Raw genomic sequence first — 18,489 nt, 5'->3', positions numbered from 1 at the left:
ATTCAAATATCAAAATAAATAAAAACTGTATTTATCATGAAAAGTCTTGCTCACCCCTGCCCTTTCACTACTTCTTAGCTCTCCTGTATCCCTAGAGTTTCTTTCTGTGTAAATACAAAACAGATATATATTCTTATTTATTTCCCACTTTGTTTCACTATATTTAGAGTTCTGCACTTTCAAAAATTTTAGGATATCTTGGAGATCTTTCTATCTTAGTGTATGGAAAGCTTCCTTGTTCTTTTGTTATTGCTATGGCTGAATAGTATTCTATTACTTGGACATATTATAATTTATATTTCCAGTCCTTTTTTGATGGACACTGTGTTATTTTCAAATTCTTGCTATTAGTAATGATGCTGCATATATGTATATGTATATGTATATGTATATGGCAGTTATACAAAATAAGTCCCAGAAATGGAATTACAAGGTCAGAGAGTAAATGCATGTGTAATTTGATGGATATTGTCAAATTTATCTCTGTAAGGGAGGTACCGATTTCCACTTCCATCAGCAATATATGAGGTTTTTGTCTCCCTAAAACGTGATATGGTCCTGTTTTCTAATTAACAATCAAAGATGATTTTATAGCGACAGTAATCAGTACATTTGTAGGTCTCTTTTCAGTTTACAAAGCACTTTCTTATCCATTATGTTAAAATAATAACTGGTATTAATTGAGCATGTACACAGTATCAGGCATCTTGGTGGACATCACAGAGCAGTAGTTACAAGTATCTTGGAGTCAAACTAACTGAATCTGAAACTTATCTCCAACATTTACAACTATATGAGCAAGCACTCAATCTCTAGGTACCTATTTCCTTATTTATAAAATTAGAAGGATTATAATGTACCTACTTCGGTAGGTGGTGTTGTAGGGGTTAAGTGCTAATACATGCAAAGTACCCAAAACACTGTATGACACATACGAAGAGTCAGTAAATACCGTTACTGTTATTCCTGAACATTTCTATGAGTTAGGTCATATTGTTCTCACTTTGTACATGAGTAATCTGATTTCTGGGAGGATTGGGTCACAGAGTGATAAGTGATGGAGCCAGGATTTTAATGTATCTACTTCCTCTTGTCTGATTTAGCAGCATAGGATATTCAGGTTTGGCCAGCATTGCAAGTATGTGCTGGGCGGTGAAGCTGCAAATGTCTAACAACCAGCTGGGAAGGGAGGGGGGCATGTATGCATATACAGAGCTGGCTTAATATTGTGTGATCTGTTCGAGGTTGGAATGCTCTGTCTGGAAATTCTTAATAATTTTTGAACAAGGAGTCCCACATTTTTATTTTGCACAGGGCAACAAAATTAAGTAGTCAGCCCTGTGTACACATGTGTTATATGTGTATTGTAACTTTTGCTGACATAAAGGATGTGTCGCATAAAACTTACAAATAACAATAAAACACACAATACTCTTTATTGTAAATTCCATATAGCGAATTGATTCTAACAGTATGTCTTCTTTGATATCATGTAGCCTTCCTATGGTTGTATTGACCAATGAGTGTAGTTCCAACATGAATGTTGGTTGGTATTTTCCTTTATGTTAATGACTAGGTAGAAAGCGAAACAATCAAGAGATATGTTGGAACTTCACTAGTTTGTCAATGACATGAGTGGCTTCTTTGCTGAACTGGATAATTTTCTAACAGTGGAAGAATATGTCCTCAAATTTCTGCTGCTACTCACAACGTCACAGCCACAGAGTTGACACACTTTTAAATTTAAACTGCACTGTTAACTTTCCTCCATCACATTCTTAATTCCAAGCATTTGCTGATTTGTGTGGTATGAATACTCTCATCATGGCAGATTTCAAACCACCAAAGGATGTCGCTGAATGAACAACGAAGAGAAAGAAACGAGCAGTAGCACATCATTTGTAGTATTTCCACAATGCAGATAAAATAGGCACAAACTACCTGAAGCGCATAAACGGTAAAATGTAGTGAAATAATTAGGAAGTAATGAGTTTTGAATATTTGGTACTTTGGTTTATAATATAATTGATCTAATTGTAAATTTGTATACTTTAATTTTTAATAATGGCTTTGTTTAGTGACCGCTCACAAAATTCCTAAAAATGTAACAGTTGGCTCTCTCCAGCCTGAATGAGCTCAAATATGGACCATGCGCTCCCAGTAGGTGGGCAATGGAGACACAAAGCTGGCCACCTGGTGGGTGAGAAGGAGGGCAGTTCTGTGTATGAATAAGTAAATAAACTACCAGATGGATAAAAAGCCAGGACAGTATATAGCGTATAGTAATTGTACAACAAAAAGCGGGAGTTGTTGCTGTTGTGATTATTATTAAAGCTAATAATTTCTCAGACATCATTTCCCATTTCAGAGTTTCAGTTTTCCCATTTAAAAAGGAAGGAGTGTAATTATACCTTTCTTATTACCCTCAGTGAACTCCCTGATTTTTGTCCATTTTGTTTAATGCTGGGTGCAATAGCAAGTGTTCACTGAATCTTGTTGCACACAGTAGGCGCTCAATAAATGCTTGTTGCATAAAAAAATGAATGAGTCCTATTTCGGTGAGTGAAAACTCTTGGTAAGTCGTAAAGCGACACGCATTCGTGACGGTTCTTTTTTTTTTTTTTTTTTTCTTAAGATGCTAAGTGAGGGTGTTTTCAGTGAGTCTGGGAGCAACCGCAGGACGCAGATCCCCGGCAAGCCAAGGACTGGCCCTCTGGTTAACCCCGCGCCTGCGTAGGCCCCGCCCCCTAGCCCTCTGCCCCGCCCCTCCCCGGCCCCGCCCCCGCCCCAGCTCCGGCGCGCGCCGTCGGCCCCTGTTTCCCGGCGGGCCTCCAGAGGAGGGCGCACAAGATGGCGGCCCCGGCAGCCTCTGGAAGGCGGCCGCGGCTCGTCCTGCGGCTCTAGGGTAGGGCTGAGGTCTGGAGACTGGCCTCGCCCAGGCGACAGAAGGTCGGGGCGGTGCCGCGGGACCCCGTGGGGCGGCAGGTCCTCTCGCTGCAGTCCTCGAGCTCCGCCGCCTCCCCATCCCTGACCCCGGGTGGAACCGAAGGTCAGGTCCGCCGCCCCGCCCCGTCCCACCTCGTCCCGGCGCCGACGCTGTTCAGTGGGTGGCTCACTGTTAACACTGACTTCACCCACGTGCAGCCTTCATGGCGGCCTCGCAGGTCCCGGGGGAGAAGATTAACATCCACGCAGGAGAGACGGCCAAGGTCGGGGACAGGGACCTGCTGGGGAACGGCTGTCCGGAGCAGCACAGATCCCCCCAGCGCTCCTGGAGGCAGAAGTGCGCCTCCTACGTTCTGGCCCTTCGGCCCTGGAGCTTCAGTGCCTCACTCACCCCGGTGGCGCTGGGCAGTGCCCTGGCCTACAGATCCCAGGGCGTGCTGGATCCCAGGCTGTTGGTGGGTTGTGCCGTAGCTGTCCTCGCCGTGCATGGGGCTGGCAATTTGGTCAACACTTACTACGACTTTTCCAAGGGCATTGACCACAAAAAGAGCGATGACAGGACCCTGGTGGACCGAATCTTGGAGCCCCAGGATGTTGTCCGGTTTGGAGTCTTCCTCTACACCTTGGGCTGTGTCTGTGCTGCTTGCCTCTACTACCTGTCCACTCTGAAACTGGAGCACTTAGCTCTCATCTACTTCGGAGGTCTGTCTGGCTCCTTTCTCTACACAGGAGGTAAGAGTTTGCCTGTTCCCTGTGCTGCAGGTCTTAGTTGCATGTACTGGAAATTGCGGTTTGCATAGGAGTTCTAGGGCTAGTAGAGAGGTGTCAAAGATTATTTTCTGAATTAGGCCACTCTATGTGAAATCTGTAATGTGTGGGTCATGTGGATTTTTTGCAAAACATCCCGGCTTGCCTTATGGATGTTAGGGATAACTCATATGTATGGAAATTTTTTGTGTCTTGTTTCCACTTGTTGGTCATACCTTATAATACCACAGTTTCAAATTTTAGTGGAATTAAATTTGAAAAGCTGAAATTGTACACCTAAGTACTTTCAGCCAGTCTGCTAGGAGACTCCTTGCAGTTGGCTAATTTAAGGTAGTGATGGGCAGGTGGTTAAGCCCCACTGACTGGGCACTTTTTACGAGCCAGGCTCTGTTCTACGTCGGCACAGCAGTCAAGTCCCTGCCCTTGTGAAAGTTATTTTATATATTGTGAGGAGAGACAGAAAATAAAAATAGTAAATTATAGTTACGGTGATCAGCATCCTGGTTTGCTCAACACTGAGGGTGTTCCTGAGATGTGGGAGTTTTGGAAACCGGGAGATCTCCTGGTAAGCCAGGAGAAGTTTGTACTCTGATTACAATGTATGAACAGAAAGTAAATAGAGCAAGGAGGAGGACAGAGCTGAGTACATTAAGTAGTTTGATCAGCATAGGTCTCATCAAAAAGGTTAACGTTTGATCAAAGAGTGTAGGAGGTGACGGGTGAGATTGGCTAAGCAGCTGTCTGGAGAAAGAGCATCATGGAATGGCGATTGCCAAAGGCCTTAAGGCAGGAGTGTCCATGAAAAGTTTGAGAAACAGCACAGAGTCCAGGGTATGAATGAGGGAGAGAGTAATAGGAGGTAAAGTAAGAGAAGTACGTTTGGGGAGGGCAGGGTGGCACAAAGATTATTTAGGCCTTAGTGTTTTAAAAGAATCACTTTGGCTTTGGTACTGAGAATGGATAAAGAGGGCAAGGGTAGCAGCAGGAACACTCTGGAGGCAGCTGTTGAGCAAACCAGGCGAGAGATGTCTGATGGCTTGGATCAGAGTGAGAGTAGTGGGGAGGGAAACTTTGAAGTAGTCAGATTCCAGATATATTTTGCAGGTAGACAGGATTTGCTGGTAGATGGAATGTGAGGCAGGAGAGAAACAGAAGAATGACACATAACTCTATGGTTTTGGCCTGAGCAGCTGGGATAATGGGAGTTGATGTCAAGTGAGAGAAGGGTGAAGATAGGTTTGTGGAGGAAAAATTGGGAAATTGACTTTGGACATCTTAATGTAGTGGATCTCCAAGTGGAGATGTCAAATTGGTAGTTCGATATGAGTCCTGAGTTTAGAGAAGAGGTCTGAGCTGGAGGCAGAGATACTAGGGAGTCATGACACATAGATAAGGTTGTACACCTAAATGAGATCCCCGACGAGGGAGTGTTGAGAGACGTGAGTGGGATGGGGACCGAGCCCTGGGCCACTCCGACCATACGAGGTGGGGAGAGGAGAAGGAAGGTGAAGGGAACTGTGATGGAGCATCTAGAGGAGAAAGGAAAAAACCAAGAGACGACAGTGTCCTGGCTGCCAGTTGTAAAAAGTTCAATGGAGGAAATTGACAGGGTGCTGAAATAGAATGTGTAAGGTGATGGTGGAGGTGACACTTAAACTAAAACTTGAAGGATGAGGAGCCAGCTGTGGGGCAGAATTGGAGTCTTATTTGGGTGCTGCATCCTCCAGGGCTGATGGAACAGTGAGGGATGTGGGGAGGGGGCTTGGCATCTTTTAGGATCTGCCGAAAGGCCAATGTGATCAAGAGGGAGGATGAGATGCAGCTGTCGAGGGAGGCAGGGGCTGGACCATGCTGGTCTTACAGGGCCTCAGTCTCTGCTGATTCCTCCTCACTCCCAGCTTCCAAGCCTCATCCTTGGACCTCTTCTAGCTCCATCTACTCCCTTGGGGATTTTAGCTAGTTTCATGGCTTCTGTTGCCGTCGGTTAAGCTGGTGGCTCTCAGATTTCTACCTCTGGACCACTACACTCCAAACTCATATCCAACCTTTTACTCAGCCCTCTCTTAGAGGTCTCACAGGCTTCTCAAGCTTAACATGTCTGGACCAAATTCCTGTTCTCCTCCACAAAGAAATCTGCTCTACCCTCTGCTTTCTGCATCTCACTCCATGGTGACTTCATGCTTCTGGTTCTTCAGCCTGAAAATCACGGGCATCCTCCGTGACTCTGCTTTCTCACATCTCACATCCAGACCGTCAGCAAGTCCTGTTGACTCTACTAAAATGCATCTGGGACCTGACCACTCCTCATCACCTCCCACCGCTACCACTGTCATCTCCCTCGATTATTGCAGCTGGTTCTTTAAGGACCCCTGTGCATCCACCCTTGTCCCTTTCAGGGTGTTCCCAAATCCACAGCCAGAGTGATCCTGTAGCTACGTCAGTCCTCTGCTTCAAAGTCTCCAGTGGCTCCCATCTCATTCAGAGTAAAGGCCAGAGTCTTTATAATGACCCCCAGGGCCTGGCATTATCTGCACACCCCTCCCCCAACTCTCTGGCCTGCCCTCCTCCTCACCGTGCTCCAGCCAGCAACCCTCCTGGCTGTTGAGGATGCTCTTCCCCCATCTGTGTGTATGATTTGCTTTCTAATCTCCACCCATTTGCTCAAATGTCAGCTGCTTAGTAAGGCCTTGCTTTCTACCCTGTTTAAAATGACAAAACAATAAAGCTTTCTGCAGCAGCTGAAAAAAAAAATCGAATAACCCCTCCCACCCCACCGCCTGCCCCATGTTTCCTCTGTAGTATCTTTCCTATTGTCCATCTCTGAATTTTCTTCATAGCACATATTCTAACCATGTAAAGTACTTAATTATCTTCCCCTTGGACTGTAAACCCCCTGGTGGTGGAGAATTTGGTTTCTTTGTTCTCTCCTTACCCTTGGTGACCAGAATAGCGTGTGGCATAGAGTCAGTACTTAGTATTTATTGAATGAACAAATGGGGAGACATTGAAATGTGTTGAGCAGAGTAATGATGTACTAATTTATGATTTTTTTAAACATTGACTTTTATTGATATTTAATTGACATACGGTGAAGTGCGTGGATCTTAAGTGCTATATAGTCTGATGAATTTTGGCAAGTGCATATGGCTGTCTAACCATACCCTTCTAGTACAGAACAGAAGCTTCCTTGTGCTACTTCTCCTTCACCCCCACTGTCCCACCCCTGTCTAGAGGCAACGACTACTCTGATTTCTTTCCCATAGGTTCGTTTTGCCTGGCCTAGATCCTGTAAATGGTTTTTGAGATTCATTGCGTTGTGGTGTGTATTGGGACTGCCTTTGTATTGCTGAGCAGTTGCCATTGTATGGACGTACCACAATTTGTGTCTCCATTCTCCTGTTCAGCGACTTTTGGATTGTTTCCATGTTTTGCTTATTATGACTGAACATTCATGTTCAAGTATTTTTGTGCGTATTTGTTTTCATTTTTCTTGGGTAAGTGCCTAGGTGTCGAATTACTGGGTTACAGGATAATTGATGTTTAACTTTATGAGAAGCTGCCAAAGCGTTTTCTAAAGTGGTTTTGCTGTTTTTGCGTTCCCACCAGCAAGGCCTGAGAGTTCCAGTTGCTTCCTATCCTTGCCAACATTTTGACTTATGTTTTAATGAATTTATCCTGGCTCCTGTGTGGAGAACTGGCCCAGTGTTTCACTGTGCTGGCTTCTTTGGAAGATGGTGTTGGGAGAGGGGGTGTGCCTAAAAAGAAGCTCCCAGGTGAGACACGTCTCTGAATCAGGTGGAGCATATGAGCCTTGGGCCATGTGTTGGACACTCAGAAACAGGGCTTTCTCCTCAAGGTCTGTGTCATTTTCTGGCCTCAGATAACCTCAAGAAGGTTGCCAGAGCTTTCTCACCCCTAGAGTAGGGTTGTGGTTGATTTTTGTGCTGGGTCTGTTGAAGGAGGGGCGGGGACTTATCCTTGCAGGTACAAGTTTCTGTTCAACTTTGCTCACAGAGTTTTTGGCCAGTCTATGGAGGTGTTCTTGGGTACTCTAGGCAGAGGTCAAGGCTATAGAGCTGTTGTGTTTTCTTCCATAGCCAGAGCCCTGAAGCCTACTTGGACAGCTGACAAAATAAGCAGAAGAGCAGGCACTGGTGGGAAAACCTGCTAGATCTGTGCTGGGAGCATTCCTACCTGGCATCTTCCTTGGGGGTGGCAGGCACCTAAATGTGTGAGATATTGCAAGAAACATCAATTTCCTAATTTGAAACTGGAGCCTAGCTACGTGCTGCTTCAGAGACCTTTCCCCTAGAGGGCATGTCCTTAGATAACCAAATTATTTATCAAAACACTGCTTGGGGAGTACAGAATTAGTTTGCCATGTGTTAGTTGGTGTCAGGGACCATGCTTGTTATATCCTTTCTTGGGGTCACCTCATTCCAAAGAACCAAGGGTGGTCATTTAGCACCAAAGAATCTCAGCCACTTGTGTGGAGGTGAACTTGGGCTGAATCTTGTTCTTTGACTGCCATGCCTTTAGATCCTCTACGGACCATTGTCCCTTATCATTTTAGGCCGTTCAAGTGCAATTGATGACCTTACAGTTTGGTTGTTTTAGAATTTTTTGATCTTGAGGCTATGCCTTAGTAGCTTGATTAGATCAGAGGTTTCCCAAGCTTCTCTAGCAGTAAGTGGGTGGACCACCTCTTTGAGAGGATGCCTCTGACCTTTCCCATTGCTGCTTTGCTGTTTCCGTCCAAGTGAGACATTTTTCCTGACCTCGGTCCCAAATTCCAGGTGCTTGTTACTGTAGCTCTGTGTTCAGTTCAGCCTTGGTGCCAAGCATTGGGGAGCCAGCTATGAACAAGCCAGGCATAAGGCTCTTTCCTCATGAAACTTACAGATAAGTAGGAAAGACGGAGATTAAGTAATTGGAAGTGTGATGGAGCTCGAAAAAGTGGAAGTCAGAGTGCTGTGAAGCATACTGCAAGGAGACCGAATGTGGCCTAGGGCTGATGATGGCTGCCCTGAGAAATGGTGTTTAAAGACTTAAAGGATGAGTAGGGGTTAGCCAGGCAAGGGGCTGGGTGAGGGGTTTCTGAAAGTCCTGAGGCACTGAAGGAAGTATGTGTGGCGAGGGGAGGAAAGCTCAAAGTGGGGCAGGAGGGAGGCAGGGCCCGGCCAGAGGAAAGATCTGTGGCTTTTATCCTGAAGACAGCTTGTTGATATGGGTTTTCAGGTGTATGTTGGAGGAGGGGCATGGCCATCTTAGTATTTTTAGAGGATCACTCTGGCTGCAGTGTGGAGATTAGATTAGGGAGGGGGAGAGGGGGCTGGTTATGAGAATGGAAGAGACCAATTGGGAGGGTGTTGCAGTATTCCAGGCCTGAGATGACCATGACCTGGGTTTGGGGGTGGAGGGAGGCGGGATGGAGCGTGGCATTGGGGATAGAGAAACTGGGCAGGTTTGAAAGACGTGGATTAGACAAGATTTGAAGTAGATTAGCAGCACAGGAGGGAAAATGAGGGACAATTTAGTGTTTTAACTTCGCGGGAACCAGAGAGGGGAAGCAGTGTTAAGCTGTCCCTGTCTTGACTGTTTTACTCATTATGTGGGTTAGTTTCTCTATGTGGAGTTTGGAATCCCTGAAATTCACTGAGATTAGCTGGGGTTTTTCAAAACCAGGAGGTGCTTCCAGAGGTTGTGGAGGAAGGGGACAGAGAAGTGAAAAGGCTGGGCTGGGTCTTCTGCAGGGGACTGTTCTAACTGTGTCACCAAAAGAAGCGGTGTCCTGCAGGGGGGTCAGTGAAGGGTGGGAGAAACCCAAGCTCTGAATCGTAAGATCTGTGAGACCCTTCCCGGCTCCCCCATTGAACTGTGCATGACTGGGAACCCCCTGCTCTTTGTTGGGGGACAGCAGGAAGGAAAACTCGGGGATGATGCCGAGACTGGAGACTGGACTGGGTGCTGAACAATTAGTGTTTTCTGTCCCTCTGGGTCATTGGAGAAGAAATCAGATTTTGTTCTGGAAGGGGAGGGAACTCAATCGCTGCCCAGCCTCACAGCCTCAGAATGCACCCTTCCCAGCCCAGGGGGCCCTGCCTTTTGACTGAAGGACAGTCCCTCAGTTCCCAGGCCTTGATCTCACACAGACTCTCTGGGTTTTCTGGCCGTAGGAATTGGATTCAAGTACGTGGCCCTGGGAGACCTCGTCATCCTCATCACTTTCGGCCCGCTGGCTGTGATGTTCGCCTACGCCGTCCAGGTGGGGTCCCTGGCGGTCTTCCCACTGGTCTACGCCATCCCTCTTGCCCTTAGCACCGAGGCCATTCTCCATTCCAACAACACCAGGGATATAGAGTCCGACCGGGAGGCTGGCATCGTCACGCTCGCCATCCTCATCGGCCCCACTTTCTCCTACATGCTCTACAACACGCTGCTCTTCCTGCCCTACCTGATCTTCAGCATCCTGGCCACGCACTGCAGCATCAGCCTGGCGCTCCCCCTGCTCACCATTCCCATGGCCTTCTCCCTTGAGAGACAGTTCCGAAGCCAGACTTTCAACAAACTGCCCCAGAGGACTGCCAAACTCAACCTTCTGCTGGGACTCTTCTACGTCTTTGGCATCATTCTGGCACCAGCAGGCAGTCTGCCCAAACTCTAGGGGGACCGGTAGCTCCCCTGACAACATGTCCCCCTTTCTTAGAATGTGTTGAAGGCAGAGTATCTGAGGAGGGAAGTGATTTGGGAGTGAGGGGCCTACGGACGGCTTGTGAACTCTTATCTTTTTTTTTTTTTTAATTATCATGTTCTGAGAATGTTTTGTTTTTGTTGTTTTATTCTGTTTTATGGGGACTCTTGAAACTACTTTGCTATCAGATGAAGGTAAGTTGGATGCATAACCCTTGTTTTATTTATAATTTCCACTAGAGGGTGTTGTCAGGTCATTTTTAAGTGGACGCAGGTGCCCTAAGGCTGTGAAGGAGCCACTGGGCTTGGGCTTCTGTCCTAAAAGAGCCATAGTAATGGAGCGAAGTGTCCCCTCTTGTCTTGGTTTGGCAGGATGTGGTAATGGTCCCCAGCGACAAGGAGTAGGTGTCCGACACTGAGCACTGCGGGCCTGAAATACCACTGCTAGAGAGAGAAAGCCCCTCATTAATAGCCCGGCTTGGCTCCCGGCTTTTTGCCTAAATTGTGATTCAGACACTTTTGTCCTTCACTTCACTTACTGCCACAGTTGAGGGAAAGCGCCAGGTCACCCCGCAGCAAGACAGCCAGGCCGGGGCCTGGGTAGGAGGGAAAAACCCACCCTGGAGGCAGCTGAGAAAATCCGCTCCGCTTTTGGACAGAAACTGGTCAGGCAGCTGTCTTGCCTTTGTTGAACCCACTGGAATAACAAGAAGACTCCCAGGCCTTTCAGTAACTCGCAGAGCTCTGAAGTTGCAGAGGCCCAGCTGTCTTTTCGGGCTGCTTAAAGCCCGCAAGGCTGCTTCAAGGCCTGCCCCTTCGCCTTTCCTCGCGCTCCCCTCTGCCTGCCCTCCGCTTCTCCCAGGTTCCCACCTGTGTGTCTCCCACCCGTGGAGCCCTGCTGTTTGGGCAGCTGCTTAGCAACCGAATCAGGGACGGTTGCCTCTTTCAGCAGAACCACAGGACGAGCAGACCAGGGACACCAGCTCCTCCGTGAGTGAACAAGCCAGTGGTCAGACGGTCCTGACCCTGTTCAGCCACAATGACGGGCCTGCCAGTGAAGGAACTGCATCTTCTTCCTTGAAGGCAGATGTGCAATAATGACCCTCTTCCTCCCCAAGGCTTCAGTCGCCTTGTGCAGAGATAGTTTGCACCTGGGGGACAGGATTCCAACGTTGATCAAAGCTGCTTTTCATTTCATTGCCTGGGCAGTATGACTTCCGGGCTAGAATCGTTTAGTTGCATTGAGTCCAAGACTGAATAGGGTGAGGGCATTGTCATTATGCTTTTCTGCTCTGGTGATGGCCATTTTGGTAGGTATTTCAGGGTCTTGGCCTGCAGAAAATGACATGAGAGCTAGGTCTTAATCCTTAAAATCAGGCCAATTATGATTTGGCTCCTTGAGTTAGAATTGGGCAGCTTACTTGAGAAAAACGTATTTGGAAATTGCAAGAGTTCCTCCTAAGTTAAAGGTGGTTTGCCTGCAGAGTTCCAGAAGCCTCAAATCGTGGTCAGAGCCCTTTAGGGAAAGGAGGATAGCCCCTCTCCTGCCTTTGTCCCCAGCACCACTTTGGTTTTATGGCAGGCTGGTGGCATTTTGGTGCTCACAGGAGTCCTGCCTTCAAAGACAAGCTTCTTGGGCTCCTCTTCAGAGCAGGCCATTGTCACTTAAAGCCCACCCCTGAGGTCGTAGGACCAGGAGCCCCCTGCGTCCACAGGCCAGGCCACCTTGGTAAGCACTCCCCTTGGGGGTGCCGGTTAACCTCTGTGCTGTGTTCCAGTGCAGGTTTTAATGCGTGTTTTTATATATAGATCTTTCTAAAAGGCCAAATTTGGTGCCAGGTTTTATATTCAGGTCACTATAATTTGTAATACATCCCCTGATTCAATGAAGGTTTTCTTTAGACTGGTTAATTAAAAGAAAATTAAAAATTAAAAAAAGGATATTTTTATCAGTGGTCTGGCTTCCAGTTTTTCTTTGCTTTCCTCCTACTTCTTGTCCTGTTGTCTGAGTGTGAAGTCTAATTCATAAACCTCAGGAGACCAGCACAGAGACTTTCGGTGGGAGTAGGGGGTGGGGTTCCTGATCTTTGGTGCAGAATTTGACCAGATTTGATGAGCTCTTGGAAGGGGCAGTAGGGACCCCTTCAAGTCAGTATGGCTTTGCCAAGAGCCAGTAAGGCCAGATTAAGCTTACTTCCTTTTGTCCTTTCCTACTTTCATTTTTTTTGATGGAGTCACTGTGCTGATAGATTGAGAACATTCAGCAGACAGAGTGCATTTGCTTTTCTGCTAGGCGTCTGATGGTATATCCTTATGAACAAAGCAGAGGTATGCAGAGTGGATAGCAGTCTAGTTAGGTAAGTTTTGGGAGACCGAGCAAGCTGTGGGAGAGGGCTGGCTGGCCAGCGTGTCGGGGTCAGCTGGGAAGGAAGCCTTTAGCTGCATGTGTGAGCCTGCCCACTGAACCCTTGTCGTTAATGACTGGAATTAGGCAGCCCAAATCACAGGTTTTGTAAACCACGGAGGAAGAGCTTATAAAGGAAATCAAAAGGCTGCTTTGATGTGTCAAAGGAAAAATGCAGCATGAAAAAAGCACCATTCTCGGGCGTCGAAAGCCAACTCAGTAACATCAGAAGGAAGGTCCACGGAGCGACCGCGGTAGATGTGGGTGTCAATTTTATCGATGACTGTGAGGTCCAGCATCACGGGCCTTGATTTCTGTGAGTCAGATTTATTCTGCTGCCCAGTGCGGGTGGCTGGAAATTAAGCCGCAGCCACCTCTTGGGCCTGCTTCCGTCTCCCTAGGACCACCTAGGACCCCTGGGCCTCCGTGGGGCCAGAAGCCGGGGGTGTTGGCTGGGTCCTTGCTCCATCTGTGAGGTTGTGTCCCAGCTCCTTCTTGCTGGGGCCCGGCCTGGGAATCCACTCTTGTTTCTTAGATAACTCTGCTCTAGAAGTGTTCAAAGTGCCGTGACAGCGGCCCTCCTTGCTGAGTTCCATGGGCCTGGAGGGCACGCGTCCCTGATACCCCTCCCCATTTTTGCCCAGTCTTGGGGAAGCTCCCATTTCGTCCATGAACAACCTCATCCACCTCGCCTACTCAAAGCATTTCCCTCCTTGCCTACCCCTTGTAGGACCTCTGCACAAAATCCCACCCAGGGGGCCTTTAGAAGCTCAGTGCTGGCCTTTTCTGGAGAACATCATATGTTATCTTACCAGCTCTTCTGTTACTCCTTTATTAAAACCAAAATCTGAGCCTATAACCTGGCCCAAAGCTCAGTTTGAATCAGTGATGAGTTTTGGCTTCCATGACAGTTAATATGATCTGAAGTGGAATTAATAGTGTCTAGAACAAGGAAGGCGTGGGTCCTGCCCACCCTGTGTTGTCGAGATCACACGTAGTGGGCCGGCCCATTCCTGGGCATCTTTCCTTCTCAGTTTCTAGTTTCTTTCTATTTTTAAAATGAACCCAGGACCTCGTGCATGCTAAGCATGCACTCCCCAACACCAGTTCCTTGTTTCTTACAGAGCAATTGTGGTGGTAGGTTAAGAGCATGCCATGGACATAATGCACTTGGATTTCAGCGAAGCATTTGACAACACGAGATGAATTGTGGAAAGCGTGAAAAAGCAGCTAGAGGAACTTCACTTCTACTCGCACATACGTGTGTATTTTCACACCGGTAACAGCTGCGGCAGAGATTTTATGTCTCTCAGTGTGGGAACCACATTCTGAAGATGTTATTAACAAACTGGGTCTTGTCCAGAAAGCAGTAGGCAGACTAGGCACTTAAAACCATGTCAACATGGAAAGGAGACTTGAGAGGGCTGCCTTAGGGGAAAGGGATTGGGCTGTGTGTGTGTGTGTGTGTGTGTGTGTGTGTGTGTGTATGTGACCTCAACGGCAGAGCCAGGACCAACGAGTAGACATTATAGGGCCCCAAGTTTGAGCTCTAAGGGCAGGAAGAACTTTCTAGCTGTTAGAGGGATCTGCAAGTGAGATATTTGAAACGTCCCAGTGGGCAGTGAGTTCCCTGTGACTAGAGGCATTCAAGTGAAAGGATAATTCCTTGTCAGGAACATTGAAGTGAAGAGTCGGACATCAGAGAGGGGGTGTACAAGAAGACCTTAAGTGTCTTCCCTTCCTGTGATATGGTGGTTCTGTTATGGGATCGTATTTCAGACCTGCCCCCAGGGGTTGGGAGGACAGAGCACAGGGAACACATTGACAGTTCTCCGTGATGTCAGATGGTTGTCTGCCCATTTTAACAGGCACGGCTGTGATTGATACTACTTTTTTAAAGAAGATTATACACATACATACACGCGCACACACGTGCGTGCGCACACACACATGAGTTGATTTCCCCCTTGAAAGCCCTTGGCATGAGGCAGATGACAGCTCCTCTCCTCTGAGCCCCTGGACCACTCGGCTGCTAATGGACTGTCAGCCTCTTTCATGAGGGGCTCCAGACTGCAGGCTGGTATCATGTAGTGAATGGTGCCTCTGGCAAAAACCTGGCACTTGGGTCTCAGCCAACTGACATTTGTGATTTGCCCTTTTTCAAATCGGGACAGGCCTCCCACCGTGAGTGACTAGGCCAGGATGCCAAACAGTGGTATCAGCCAAGTCAGGTCCCCTGCCTGAAGGAGTAACAAAGCTCTTCAGGTGGGCGTGCAGGCAGATTCCTGGGATGGGGGAAAGGCTATAATTATAGGGCAAAGCCCCCTTCAGTGCCCCTGACCCCCCTCAAGATGTGGGAGCTCTGGGAGGGTCCTGGGCGTTTCGAGAGGGGCAGTGAAGGTTTTGCTCCCATGCTCTCAACCGGACTTTGCGGGTAAAAGGAGGTTGATCTGGGGCCCTTCTATGATGCTGATACATCCAGAGAGGCAGCCGTCTGCTTGCTGTGGCTCTCGGGCCCCCCAAGCCCACACTTCTGCACTCCTGCCATATCCTTGTCCCTCTCTCCCCCAGTCTCCCTTAGAATTGTCCCCACTAGGGTCACAGTGGGTTTAACAGGGAAGGCCACAACACAGTGTCACACATCTATTAGTTTGTCAACATGTCTGTTGTCAACCGCCCCCGGTAGGCGGTAGGACTAAAGAGCTTTATTTACTGTCCTAAGTCAGCACGTGCATGGGGCTTGGGATTCAGAGCAGGTTCTCAGTCACTGGTGTTGAAGGACTGAGTCGCCCCTGGGAGGCTGGTCGTAGGGCTGACCGACAGGTGTGAGAATTCGGACCGCTGCATCACATGTGCTGCCCCTGGGCAGGAAGGGGTTGGGAGAGGAGGGGAAACAGGGCGGTGACACTTAAGATCTTTTAAGATCTGGCTCATCCTCCTGCTACATGGAAGCCTCTAAATAAGTAAATGTTTGCTAAATGACTGAGTGAATGAAAGCTACCACTGTGTGCCAGGCGTGGTGCTTAAAGCTTAAATACATCCTTTTAAGCCTTGTATCAACCTCATGAGTGGGGTATTAAGGTCTTTTTTTCTTGAGAGAGGAAACTGAGGTGCAAGGAGATTATTACCTTTGCCCAGGGTCACCCCTAGTAAGTGATGGAGCCGTGATTCTGCCCTTGAACTATTTCAGTGCAAGTTCTGTTCCTCATCTCTGTCTTTGTGTGTCCTGCAGCGCCTCGTACGCTGGGGACTCAGTCAACTGGTCTGCCCTCAGGAGTGAGGGAGGGTGAGGGAGGGGAAACCAGGCTGGTGGTGGTGGGTGCCTGAGAAGTGGGCTTCAGAAGCATCAAGGGGCAACACAGCCTTCACAATTTCCCTGGCCCCAACAGTTCTCTTAGGCAGGGGCTCCTGGGGTTGCTCTCAAGAGTATGTGAGTGACTGGGTGGCTCAGGGCTGGGGGAAGTGGTTCCCATCACAACGGGGTAGCCGCCTTCTTGCTAGAGGAGCTCTAACCTGGGAAGCAGAGAACTTGCGACCCAGCACAAGAGACAAGCAGCTGGAGGTAGTGGAGGTGCCATGGGCTGGGCACTGCCCTTGGCCTTGGCACTGGCCTGCTGCCCTCTGCTCTTCCAGGTGAGGCCCCCTCAAACCCTCTGCCCTCCAACACTCTCCAGAGGCCAGCTCTGAGGGGATAATAAGTAAGCCCACTTGCCTAACCTGCTCTGGCTGGGTGGACTAAAGTTTTGGGTCAGATCTACCCATCTTTGGATGATGCCCACTCGCGACGATGCAGGAAGGTCTGTTCTCAGGTTAAAGTGAAACTCCTGTTCCCCCATCTGCCTATCTTCATTTTCTCTCTCTCCTGCAGTCCTCACTCAGCCTCACCCAGGGGACTCTGCTCCTGAGAATGTGGCTGGGGGAGACGGAAAGAGCCCCCACTACCTTCCGGGTGAGCAGCATGGGGAGCTCAGAGTGACATGTGTTTGGAACACAGAAGACTTACTCTTTGGATTCAGTGAAAGGAGGCAGACGCACGTCAACTATCAACTAAACCCTGACGATCACAAAGCATTGAGGGTAGAGATAGAGGATGCTGGACGGAGCTAATCAGGAAGGCTTCCAGAAGGAGGCGATGATGATTCATGATCAAGGCTTCCAGGAAGAGGTGGCCATGAGGGTAATGTTGTCCTGGGAGGCTGAGGTGCTGATGGACAGCTCTCCCCAGTTTGCCGAGTTGGAGAAAGTCCCTTGATTGCTGCTTGAGAATGTGGGCGAAGTTTCCCTTAATCAACCTCTTTGGCAGCACAGCCAGATGGCTGCAGCATTGAGGTAGGTATGCTAAAGGGCCATCGTACCACTGCCAAGGCCAAAGCCTGAAGAATGAAAAGCCCTGACACCTCCTCGCTGAGAAACAAACAGGAGGGGATGGCGGGGTTTTAACCAGCCAAGGCTGCCAATATCTGATCAAGATGAATGGCCTTGAGAGACGAGGCCCAGGCCCAGGGAAGGCATCGAGTTGGGGAAGTGGGAAGACTGCCTCGCTCTGGCTGCACGGAGGCCAGCAAATGCCAGGTGACAAGGAGCCCAGATTCAGGGAAGATGCAGAGGGGGTCAGAGGCCACCACTGTCACCGTCACCAGCATGGGCCTTCTAGCTAACACTTCTCCTGGCCAGAAACCACTGAGAGCCCGCTCTGGGCCAGCTCTGTCCCAGGACTCAAGATAAATGAGGCATGCTGTTGCCTTTTAAGGGCTGGTAGTGAGCTGGTGGGAGAGTTCACATGCATACGTTACTCTGATGCCATCTCAAGTGTCATTAACTGAGGCACAAGGGCTGTGGGAGAAGGAGGGCAGCAGAGATTAATTTCCCTGCTCCCCACTGTTGCAGATCCTGATCAATGACACAGCCTTCTTTCTCACCTCTAGGCCTTTCTGGCGCCATCTGCTGGCGACTCTGAGACCAGGCAGTCACTCCCAGTTAATTGAGCAAGTATTAACCCTACAGCACTTGGCTAGGCTCTGGGGTATAACGAGTGCTACTTGGTCCCTATCCTCAGGAATCTTACAATCTCAGAGGAAAGACAGACAGGCACTCCTTACATCACTCATGGAGCTTGACTGGTAAAACACAGAGTCTGACAGTACTGGGTTTAATTAAGTCCAGTCTGTATTATTCGCCCTATGGAAGTGCTCAGCCAAGTTATGTAACCTCTGTGAGCTTCCGGTTCCTTCTTTCCAAAGGAGGATGATAGTTTTTGCCTTGTGGAGTAGTTTTGAGTTTAAGTGAAACATTGTTCAGAGAGTACTTAGCATGGTGCCTGGGATGTAGCAGGCACCTCACAAAGTGAGTCCCCTTTCCTTTCTTATTGATGAATATTTTAGAATGTGGTTGTTTCTGTATAATCTCAGAATTCCCTACTAAGGGGCAGAGGACCCAGGGCTGACATGATGGTGTTCTTCAAGTGTCAGCACAATGCCTGATACGGTCATTCATTCACTCAACAAACATTCATCGAGCACCTGATAAATATCAGGCACTGTGATAAAAACTAAAAATAGAAGGGGAACAAGACCAGGTCCCTGCCCTTATGGAGCTTATAAAATAGTAAGGGAGACAGAAAAGAAAAACAATTCTTGTGAAACTCTATGTGTGCGTGTGTGTGGGGAGTCCCTTTAGTGGTT

At 48.3% G+C, this 18,489-nt stretch overlaps 1 protein-coding gene across 2 annotated transcripts; it reads left to right on the top strand.

Moving 5' to 3' along the window:
* The first annotated feature begins 2,825 nt into the window (after positions 1 to 2,825).
* Positions 2,826 to 12,353, top strand: UBIAD1 (UbiA prenyltransferase domain containing 1). 2 transcript variants are annotated; one of them, XM_072975401.1, is made up of 3 exons: positions 2,826 to 3,678; positions 9,891 to 9,979; positions 10,180 to 12,353. In XM_072975401.1, the coding sequence occupies exons 1-3, from the start codon at positions 3,150 to 3,152 to the stop codon at positions 10,249 to 10,251; spliced, it is 690 nt and encodes a 229-aa protein (XP_072831502.1). In that variant the 5' UTR covers positions 2,826 to 3,149; the 3' UTR covers positions 10,252 to 12,353. The 2 variants fall into 2 exon arrangements, with proteins under 2 accessions (XP_072831502.1, XP_006196710.2); XM_006196648.4 differs by having other exon boundaries at positions 9,891 to 12,353.
* Positions 12,354 to 18,489: the final 6,136 nt, after the last annotated feature.

The sequence above is a fragment of the Vicugna pacos genome, chromosome 13 (genome assembly GCF_048564905.1).
Source record: "Vicugna pacos chromosome 13, VicPac4, whole genome shotgun sequence".
In the NCBI taxonomy this organism is placed as follows: domain Eukaryota; kingdom Metazoa; phylum Chordata; class Mammalia; order Artiodactyla; family Camelidae; genus Vicugna; species Vicugna pacos.
The sequence above is the reverse complement of the archived record's forward strand: the minus strand, read 5'-3'. Positions and strand labels throughout refer to the sequence as shown.

Bases quoted from the DNA above. Each gene is read 5' to 3' on its own strand.
- UBIAD1 (XM_006196648.4), top strand. From the start codon at position 3,150: ATGGCGGCCTCGCAGGTCCCGGGGGAGAAGATTAACATCCACGCAGGA. The intron at 3,679-9,890 runs GTAAGAGTTTGC...TTCTGGCCGTAG, and splicing joins CTCCTTTCTCTACACAGGAG to GAATTGGATTCAAGTACGTG.